Genomic DNA, 11138 nt, shown 5'->3' with positions numbered 1-11138 from the left:
AGGAATGCCAGCCACAGCAGGTACAGAAACTGCAGGATTCTGATTGTTTAGCATGTTATTACTTTGGAAACTCGTAGTCACAGGTGTTGGTAAAGAGGAGGTACCAGCCATCATATTTCTCTGTAATTCCATGTTCTGCAAGAGAGATGGATTCTGCTGAGTTGTCAAGGATAATTTAGCTGCTTTTGAATTCTGTCTGCCGGGGCTTGGTGTAGTTTTCCTGCTGGATCCAGGACTGGACCTTCGACTATTGCTAGGACTTGCTCTCTTTGTCCCTCCAGTGTTGGTTTGTTTTCCTGAATTAATGACTGCACCTTCCAATTTGTGTGACTGTGGAGCAGCAAAACTAGACTGATTGTTAATTGTGAGATTGGATGGGGCTTGTCCAATGGCCTTCAGAGTAGTGGGATTAAGACCCTGCTGATCAAATCCTCTATTGAGGTTAGGCCTGGGAGGTAAAGGAATATTAATCTGGGGAGGGAACAGCCCAGCAATAGAAGCATTGAGTCTCTCTGGAGACAAGCTGATTTCTGAGGGTTCTGTGCTGGGCGGACGGTTATTTGGGGTCTGAGGATAGTATGGCCTTGGGCTTGCTCTGTTTGGGGTTTTCGGCCGTGACGTTTGCGATGGGGTGGCAACATTTGGGAAGTGGTGTGTGAGAGCGCTCGGCAGGGAATTGGACTGCTGCTGGGGACTTGCACCTTGGGCAGCTGTAAGTGGGGAAGGTCCAGGTTTGGGTCCCGTCATCATTAACTGGTTCTGTGAAACTACTAAATGAGATGTCAGATTATTCTGAGCAGCCGATGCTGGGGGGCCTTCGGCTCCACCTCCTTCTGGGAGGGAGGGTACTGACGAAACCTCTCCGAGGGGTGAGCTGGAAGGGTTCTGTACATTGTCCGGATAAACCATTTTCCTTGCACTGTTCCCCAGAGGGGGATTGCCTGGCAAGGAAAGTCTCTGCTTGTCAGGGGATGGAGGCACCGACCCGGGGCCCTGCAGGTTAACCATCACCGGCACGTTTCCGCCCTGCTGCAGCGGCACGCGCTGAGCCTCGGGGTTCAGGGGCCCTCTCGGGGGGTGCACCCCCTGTGGGACAGGGAGCCGGACCGATTTGGGATCCTGCTGCATCATCAGCATCATCATCATCTGCTGCTGCTGCTGCGGCGTCTGTGCCGGCGCCTGGGCCTGCTGCGCGGGCGGCTGCGGCTGCGGGTGGGGACGGGGCTGGGGTGGCAGGCCTCTGCTCCACGGGCTGAGACGGGTACCCTGTGATGACAAGATGCCACGGCCGTTAGAACCAAAGACCAGGGAAAGCAGGATTTCTGCAAGGAACAGGATCAGACACAGAGCAAAGCCAGGCCTGCTTATCTTACGTGAGAGCCAGGCTCAGGAAACAGGCCTCACAAATACGGACAAAAGCTGCACTTAATTCTTAAAAATACCTCTGCTTGAGGTGTGAATCCGTTGCATGACATTTACCTGGAGATCTCTCTGTGTACTGTACCAGCTACTGGCTGTGACTCCAGATCAATGCCACCTGAGAAGTCTCTGCAGCCACCCCTGGGTTCGCTTCCACTTGCAAATGTCCAGTTGGACTTTTACTAATTAATACTCCTTAAAACAAACTTGAAGAGTTTGACAGGCCCTGCGGGACGTGCACTAGCATACCTGCTACAGATCTGACATTTTCTAGTGTACAAAGTGGAATCTGTCATGTGTTACTTGGCCAAAAATGGTGCTGAGAGCCACTCATGTAGCTTATGATGCAAATCCTTTCCTGGATTTAATCCTCCATACGTGCAAAGGATAATTCCAACTGCAATCTCTATTTCTGAATTCTGCAAAATTAGATATTGGTTAATGCTACATTTTTTAGGCATCAGTGTGTGCTACAGCTAGAGATACAGATTTATCAATTATGTTATTGCTGAATAGCTCTGCATTATTCAATGATACCTGCAGGATAATACATCAGAACGTGGCCACCTCTTCATTTGGAGCTAATTCAAAGAAGACACTTAAACAATGGTATCAATTAGTTACTAGGAGGAAAATAAGTTTTGGACTTGAATACGTGACAACACAACTAAAACAGAACTGTCACAAAGATCAATTAAAAGCTCTTCTGCAGCTCTGACATTCAGATACACCACAGAAAAATCATACTACCTGGTGGCCTGCTTGCAAAATCCGGCAGCTTAGGGCCTGCATTATCTAAACTCATTCCTTGCTCTCCAGACATTGATGACTGATCACTCTCCTCCAGGCCCGCTGGACGTGGTTCTGAAGAACTGAAAGAAAGATAATTGCAATTAAGAACCAGCCCTCACATCAGCATCAGACTTCTGCTTCCATAACAAAGCCCTCAAGTAATTAACTTCTAGGACTTCTTGCAGACCTGCAAGTGACTCACTAAGAGGTGCCACTGCCTCTGGAACAGCACGAGCTAGAACACAGAGCCCAGGTCTGCTGACAGTCACTCCTGTGCCTTCAATACTACCACAAAGGAAACAAGTGGCCTGGTGCTCTGCTATCTTAGACACTCCTTTCCTTTGTTTCTGCCTTGAATCTGAGTTTTACAGCCAGGAGAATGCCAACGGGTATTTCAGATTATACATATTGGAACCAAACAGGCTTCCCTCTAACACTGCTGTGACACCCATAGAGGTCAGGAATCGTTTACATTGGGAAAGACCTTCAGGATCATCAGGTCCAACTGCTAACCTGACTCTACCAAGTCCATGGGCAAACCACGTCCCTCAGCACCACATCTACAGGACTTTTAAACACATACAGGAATGGTGATTTCACCCCTCCTCTGGGCAGCCTGTTCCAGGGCTTGACAACCCTTTCAGGGAAGAAGTTTTTCCTAATGTCCAGCCTAAACCACCCTGGAGCAACTTGAGGCTGTTTCCTGTTGTCTTATTGCTTGTTCCTTGTGAGAAGAGACCAGCAGCCACCTCACCACAGCCTCCTTTCAGGAGGTGCCCAGAGTGATAAGGTCTCCCCCCTCCGCCTCCTTTCCTTCAGACTATACAGCCCCAAGTCCCTCAACCACTCCTCGTAAGAACTGTGCTCTAGACCAGTTCTTCACCAGCTTGGTTGCCCTTCTCTGGACCTGCTCCAGCACCTCAAGGGCTTTCTTGTATTGAGGTGCCCAAAACTGAACCCAGGATTCAAGGTGTGGCCTCACCAGTGTGATCATGAGTAGATGCATAGGAACTAGTTTAAAGGCAGCACTGTTTCTTCCAGTATCATACCCAGAAGTGACCAGCTCAAGGTACCAGAGACCTCTGTGACTATCACAGCAAAAACACACTGACCTATCAGGAACTGTAAGTCACCTGCCAGAGCACAGACCTCTGACACCAAGGCTCTGTAAGTGATCACAGAATGGTTTGGGTTGAAAAGGACCTTAAAGATCATCTAGTTCCAGCCCCCCTGCCCTGGGCAGGGACACCTCCCACTAGACCAGGCTGCTCAAAGTCCTGTCCAGCCTGGCCTTGAACACTTCCAGGGACGTGGCATCCACCACCTCATCATAAATCACTGCAAACCCCTTTGTTCAATCTAACTCTATCCTCTTCTGGTTTAATGCTGATACCCCTCGTCCCATCCCTGCACTCCCCGACCCAAAGTCCCTCTCCAGCTTTCCTGGAGGCCCCTTTGAGTACTGGAAGGCTGCAATAATGTCTCCCCAGAGCCTTGTGTTCTCCAGGCTGAACCAGCCCAACTCTCTCAGCCTTTCTCCAAGCAGAGATGTTTCAGCCCCCTGATTATCCACGTGGTCTCCTCAGGACCTGATGGCTCACAGTCAGTCCTTCAGCCACCCAAGTCCTGCTCCAGGGATACCTGATGCTCCAGGAGACTCTCTAGGACAATTTAAAATTGTTCAGATTCAGTACCAAACACTTTCACTGAATGAAGACAGCTTTTGCAGACTTAGAATAAAACAAGTTTCTATAGTTAGAAAAGGTCAGAGGATGTAAGATAAAAAGTAATGAACTGCTTATCAGCTTCACAAATATGTGAAGGCTGTAGGGAGATCTGTGTAATAGTTACATAAAGTTTACAGTGAGTTAAAATTAAAGACATCAAAATAAGCCCACTGCCAACAAAGAGACACAATCATACAGAAATGCCAACAACAAAAGACATTTTCATCAAAATAAGAATTTGAAGTATATACATTTTACTTGAGACTAAAAGTTTCTGGCATCTGTAGAGCTGGCATGGAGAGATCCAGGCCTGTCCTAATGTCCTGGTAACTACCCAGCCAATGTTCAAACACCAGCCTGTGACTTGAAAGTCCCTGACCTTTTGCAAGTCAAATCCAGAGAGAACATAAACCAAGAGAGAAGAAAGGTAAGAAATGTGGCAGACAGAATTATTCTAAGCACTGCTCCCGAGTGTGCAAGTGTTACCAAGGAAAGTATCTGGAGTTAAACCTTTTGTCCAACCCAGCACATTAGTGATTCTTTTGTGATGCAGCTGTTCCAAGCCTATGGGCTTCCACCAATAAACTTGATGAGAATTGGCAAAATGCCCATTTTCACATGCCCCAGAAGCATTTTATTAGCAGCCACAAATAAACAAAAATTCTGGCAGCAAAACCACTGAGAGAAGCTGCAGCCTTTGATGTAGGTGCCAGCAACATCAGCTGGAATAACTGCCTAAAATTGTGAACACAAACTTCAATTTGTAATTTTGTCATTTGTGATTTCTTTATGATGGTGGGAGATTAAAAATGCCACAGTGAAAGATTAGGTAAAAGCTGCTGCAGAGCATCACTGCTCCAACAGTTTTAACCTAGAAAACTGTGGTGGTGCAAAATCAGTTCTTAGAAAACATCTCCTGCCAGATGGGTCTCATCAGACAAGCAGCACAAAGCCTGCCAAGCAGACAGGAATTCTGTCTGCAAAGAAGAGCAGCCAGTGTAGGAAGGACTGCTACTGGAACTGCTGGGGAGATGGACCTGAGCTTTGAGAGCAGCTGAAATTCACTGGGCATATTTAACAAACACCACTCACCCAAAAAATATCAAGTTCTGTACATGAATAAAACACAAGATGAGAAGTTTGTGTGAGAGGGACAAACATTCCCTATTTGTCCTCCTTTCTATTGCTTTGCATGCAAAAAAAGAGAGGTACAGTAAGGATTTGAGCCCTTTGCTCCAGCAGCTGCATTCTCAAGCACAACTTTTAGATAGAAAACCCCTTGTCAGAGTGGGGAGTGAACTCCAGAAAACAAAACAAAAACCCAGAGAACCAAAAGAAAAACAAAACCAAAGAAAGGGCTGCATGTGCTGACACAAGGTGTGCAGAGATGAGCCCCAGCAGAGCAGCAAGCAGGAGCAGCCCTGGCGACACGGGGCAACGCTCCACACCAGGACTCGCTCCCAGATGGGCACCTGTCCTCTCAGGCTGGGGGGGTTCCACGTCCTGTGTCTGCAGGGGCACTGTCACCTCCAACCTATGGTGAAAAGCTCTCCGAATCTGGCTGGAAACTTCTTTGTCCTGTTCACCATCTCCACATCTCCCCTGTGCCTCACACTGGACCCTGCACGTCTGGGTGCCAGCAGCCACTGCACCCAGGGCACTGCTTCTGTCCTGCCCCTGCCCGTGGTGTTCATGGGCTGTGCCCAGGGGAACCCCAAACATCTGTCTGTGCACTGCTGACAGAATTAACCACACGCTTCACCTGCACTCACATTTGGTCTGGCACCTCTGTCCTCAGCTCACATCCCATTACCTACAGTGTCTAGGTTCTGAGCAGACACAACCCTTTGCAACAACCTTTTCCCAGATGTCTTGGTTTGCATTCCAACGCCGAGTTGCTCAATTAAGCAAACCCTTGAAACTTTTAGGCTCAGCTGAATAAACTCTTCCAATAGCACACTCGTCCTATTTACATTCCAACATGGCTCAGCCTGCAAACCACATGACTGATAGTGCCTTTGTTACTATATTATCACATCTCAGGAATTATTTCTAAGGAGAAACAAACCAGAACAATTTTTAGCACATTTATCAAATTAGCTGCATTTCCACACAAGGTCTGCAGCTCTGGATTCTAAAATTTCTGAGGAAGAATGACAGAGAAGAAATCGAGAGGAAGAGCATCCTATCTGCTTCTGACACAGAGAAAGTGATCAAAATCAGATTTGAGAGAATCAGCACCTCCAAGACAGGAAAATGCTGAGCTGGCCCAGTGGGGCAAGGGAAGCTGAGAGCAAGTGAAGCAGGAAGGTGTCAGAGCCAGCCTTCACTGCAGCCACCCTCCTGGAGAATTATCTCAAAGGCTTTCCTAAGGGCAGGTCCCTTCTCAATGCTCCTGCAAGGGTAAAGTGATTAATAAGAGCTCATTAACAGAATGCTTATCCATAGCAGGTGCCAAAACAGAATTCTGCAGGTAGCAACAGCAAGAGAATTTTCACTGAAAATGTAAGTGATAGAATAAGTGCCAAGTGGCATTTCCCTTGTTAAGCACACTGAAATCTGGTTTAAAAGCTCTTTATGGGCTAAGAATTCTTTTGAGTTGTCACAGCTCAGCAGAAAAGCTGTAATTTAGGCTTCTTTTATTATGAAAACTTTTTAACAAGCAAATAGCCTCGTGGGGCTCTGCAAGCTCCCAGGAGAGCTCTGTAGAGGTGCTCATTGATGCTCCCAGGCCACGCTGAAGCCGGGTGATCATCACTAAGGACAGTGACACCAAAACCCTAACAAGGCTTTGCTATAACAGATCTTCTTTTCAGAACAGAGCGCCGACTTGTCTGCTCCCCCTGAATGCTGGGTCGTTTCCATGCCAAGACAGCTCATACAGCAGTGGTTACTATTATTTTATTGGAATCTGTTTAGAGTTGAAGCATTTATTTTTTACATATCGCACCAGATCACTCCAACCCAGAAACACAAGGCCATTTTTATCCTTGATCTGGGGCAAACCCCCCGAATTTCCACGTGAGATGCAGATGACTAGTGGTGACAGGAGGTTGGTTTGTTCTGCTTTGCTGAGAGCTGCCAGCAGTGCCCAGCAGCACCACACAGCTCGTGGCTGGGGAGCACCTCAGCAACAGGGATGGCTTTGATCCAAAGAAAAGTAAGATGTTGTTACTGTCTGGAAGACATCTGGGTAACTTCGAACATCAGGTGAAGAACAAACAGGAAAACATCTGCTTGCTATTTATTTGAGACTCTCTGCAGGATCTAGTGGCTCAGAAGCAGGAGGATGCACGTTCCACTGTTGCACCACTACCACTCTACACCTGGACCACACAGCACTGCTGTGCCACACGCTGCTACAGCCCACTCCTGCCAGCTACCCACACTTAGAGCTTCCAGCATGGCAAATTGAAGACACCCAAGTGCCCTCCAGTAGCTCCCTTCCGTGCAGCCAAAGGCCACCACAGCTCCAGGGCTGGGCAGAACACCACTCACAGCAGGGCTGCTGGCCCTGCTCCAGGCTGACCCTGCCGGCGCTCAGAGGAGTCTCCTTCTCCTGCTCTGGCACCTCAGGGGCTGCCGAGGCACCACCAGTTAGCCACAGCAAGAGATGAGCTGGCACCTCAGCCAGGGCTCCCAGGTCGCCTCCGAGCTGCCCTCCACCCACAAGGGGCCACTTGGTTCTGGGGGACTCTCACCAGGTTCTCCTGGCTGGCTGCAGACCGTGTACTCCTCAAGGTCTAGTCTGAAATCAGCAGTGCTGAGCTGACAGGCCACACCCTGACCACACGTCATCATACAGCAGGTACCTGAAAGACTTTTTCCAAGGCCTATTAAATCAGCATGCTTGGCTTTGCCTTTGCCATGCAGCAGTTCTGCACCTGTAAAATGCACATAACTAGCACTCAAAGTGCAGGAGCTGTTAAGCCAGTTAACGATTGTCACTTGCCACAGATGAGGCAACTTGTTCCAGTCCAGAATGAAAATGTCTGAGAAAATTAATTCCATCTTCATCAAGGACTCTTGACATTGCACAGAAAATGCAGGTTGGGGCTACAGACTGAATAATCAAGGGTAAAAATACTGAACAATTGCTTAGCTGCCACCCACTCTTTGCACTGCCCTGGACATCTGTCTCTGCAGAAGGCAGCATGAACTGCAGGGGAAAGACTTATCACAGTTATTCAAGGGAGTGGGACTGGTGGAAGCAGAGCCACAGCAGTAGCTTCATGTGCCACTGCTGCCTTTTTGTTTGTTTAAGAATTTAACTTTGAAAGTTTGATATTCCTGTGGCGTAATTCTCTAAAACTGTCATTCTGAAGTTACACTTTTTCCTAAAGCCAACTGGAAACAATGCTGAGAAGTTCCACCAGGCAGATTCCTGTCAGTGCCCCTGGGGCCCTCTGCAGCACCACAGGAGTGAGATATTACCTGAATCCTGGTACAGCAGCAGTAGGCTTCCACCCTGTGCTGGTAGCATGTGCTGCTGAGAGCAAAATGTTCCAGGACAGCTGGCCAAGGAAGAGTATGATGGCCAAAGAGGAATGAATGAAGGGACTGGGCAGTCTTGTGTTTCCACTAAACAGGCTAAAGCCAACTGGAAACAATGCTGAGAAGTTCCACCAGGCAGATTCCTGTCAGTGCCCCTGGGGCCCTCTGCAGCACCACAGGAGTGAGATATTACCTGAATCCTGGTACAGCAGCAGTAGGCTTCCACCCTGTGCTGGTAGCATGTGCTGCTGAGAGCAAAATGTTCCAGGACAGCTGGCCAAGGAAGAGTACAATGGCCAAAGAGGAATGAAGAGACTGGGCAGTCTTGTGTTTCCCTAAACAGGCACACTCATGCAGTATTACCTGTTTGCCTCTTCCCTCCCAACAAGTGTGGGTTTCTCACTCTCTCATCTCCCCAAGGCCAGGAAGACCAGCACTGCCTGGGCTCTCATCCTCATGCCCAGGAGGCACCAGATTCCTCCCTCTAAATTCTAGCTGCAGCTTCAACTAAGAGAGAAGTCTGGCTCAACTCCAGGCAGAAACATGTCAGGATATACGTATAATTCAGGAAACAACACCACAGAAACCTCTGTGGCACACATATAGAGGCTTCTAATTCTGCTGAAAGCACTGCCCAACCTTTGACCGTGGCTGCTGGGCTGCTCCTCCTGGCAGCCTCCTCCTCCTCGGGCTGTGGCACCACGTGCCACATCTACACTTCTCTGCCCAGCACAGGTAAGGAGCAGTGCTGCTGTAACTGGCTCTAGGACCGAGCTGGGATGTTTGCATGGTTGCTTTTTTTAATCTTGAACGAACTTCCCAGTGGCAGCCTTGCCAGTGGGTGCCACCTGACTCTCGAGAGAAACTGCTGGAGTATGAAATAACACAGGTCCTTTCTCACCCTACACTTGCTGAAAAAATATTGACAAGTTGACTGTGGAGCTTCCCCACGCCCCTTACAAAAACAATGTAATATTAAACCTACGTTGTTTGTTCTAATTGTTGATTATTTTTCTTCTTCCTTGGAGGCTTCTTCTTCTTCGGCTTGTTGGCGTTCTGATTATTTTGCTTGTTGTTCACACCAAAGTGTCCTGCTGAGATATCGCTTTGTAGAAGGTTAACCAAGAGTGGACTTGTGAGTGTAACATCTTTATTGACAGGGAAAACAGGATTCTGACCACAGGGGATCTGATTCCCATTTGGTGTTCCACTAAACCCCGTATTGAAAGGCAGCCCATGGCCAGAGAAATGACTCCCTGAAGTGTTGTTGTTTCCTTGCATTGCTTGCATGTGAGAAGGCACCATGTTTGGCTGCTGCACAGGAACATCAGGTAACATCTGTGTCAAGTTCACATCGTTATTTGTTGTTGTAGTAGCATCCCCAAGTTGCTGAGACATGTGAGGACCGGGTCCGGTGGGTCTCAAAACTTGCCCTTGAATTCCCATGACCTGAGGAGGATTACCATTCACAGGGCCTTGCTGTGCCATCAGCTGCCCACTGAACTGCACCATGTTGCCTTGCATGTTTGGGGTTGGTCCTCTCATCAGCTGAGCTGGCCCCGTCATAACATTGGACTGGTTCTGAGTGCTGAAAGGCTGTTTACTTCCCTGCATCTGAGTGGTCATCATCTGTTCCATCATCGAATTCTGCGGTAACAAGACCTGGCCCTGAGGTCCCATCATCTGATTGTGTGTGGACATCATCTGTTGCCCCTGCTGGGGAATCATCTGCTTGGGTGGTGTCATCCTTTGGGGAGAAGGACCGAGATTTTGGTTTTGTGGTGTCACCATCATTTGGCCTTGCGGCATGAGCTGAGTTCGAGAGAGTATCATCTGGTTTTGAGGGTTCAGTGATCCCTGAGCCTGGATGTTCACCATCTGTCCTTGAGAGGACACAATCTGCTGATGCATTCCCATAAGCTGAGACTGTGGTCCTTGCTGAGGCTGTCCCTGGATGTTGCCCATGTTAACTTGTGGCACCCCGCTGGCACCAGCCTGCTGGTTGTTCATGTTTCCATGAAGTCCCATTAGATTGGTCTGCATCATATTTGGTGGGCCATGTGGTGCTTGCATCTGATTCTGAGGAGGTCCAGATCCTTGGCCACCTTAAAGAAATAAATTATCAGAAAGAAAATTATTACAGTGGTACAAGAGTTTTCACAACTTCTGACGCTGAGCAAGTACTCCAAAAATGAAATGACATTACCAGGGTATCCATATGGACAAAAGACTAATAATCAGAATGTTAAATTGTGAACTAAAGGTGTAATTTTTACAGGACTGGCTGTGTATGGACTTGCAAAGCTTTCAAAAGAAGTAATACATGATCTTTCCAACACGGAACGTGATTATTTTGTTGTTATGCTTCTAAGTGAACAACAATCTTTTTTCTCTGGCCTAGAAGTTACTTTTGTGCTATTTCCTTACTACCCCCAGCCTCCAAATTTCAGTGCCACTTCCATTCAGTTTCGTAACAGATGCTTCTGCATCCTACCTCCTGCCACAGTCCTGGTCAATGATAGGTGGGTTGTCAGAAAACCACGAGCAGCCTCCTGCCTTTCTCCTGCTCGCTTGGCAACGGCCGCGCAGCGCCCCCGGGGTGCCGGGCAGCTCTGGGGCCGTGCCACACGAGGCAGGGCACCACCTCCTCCCAGAGAGGAAACCCGAGGCCCCGCGGCACCGACCTGCGTGCTGGCTCTGCCCCTG

The 11138-nt window shown here is 48.4% G+C and overlaps 1 protein-coding gene across 1 annotated transcript in view; it reads right to left on the bottom strand.

The window, feature by feature from the left end:
• LOC103769753 (nuclear receptor coactivator 6-like) overlaps window positions 1–10537 on the bottom strand; it is a gene marked incomplete at both ends in the record, with an annotated part of 11906 nt that extends 1369 nt beyond the window's left edge. The window contains 4 exon segments of the mRNA XM_008936988.1: window positions 1–1234; window positions 1236–1266; window positions 2170–2291; window positions 9418–10537. The exon segment at window positions 1–1234 is cut by the window's left edge and continues 1018 nt beyond it. Coding sequence (XP_008935236.1) covers window positions 1–1234; window positions 1236–1266; window positions 2170–2291; window positions 9418–10537 — 2507 coding nt within the window.
• Between the last annotated feature and the right edge of the window lie 601 nt (window positions 10538–11138).

Source organism: Merops nubicus, unplaced genomic scaffold (genome assembly GCF_000691845.1).
Source record: "Merops nubicus isolate BGI_N331 unplaced genomic scaffold, ASM69184v1 scaffold10453, whole genome shotgun sequence".
Taxonomy (NCBI): domain Eukaryota; kingdom Metazoa; phylum Chordata; class Aves; order Coraciiformes; family Meropidae; genus Merops; species Merops nubicus.
This window is presented reverse-complemented; position numbering and strand designations above follow the sequence as displayed.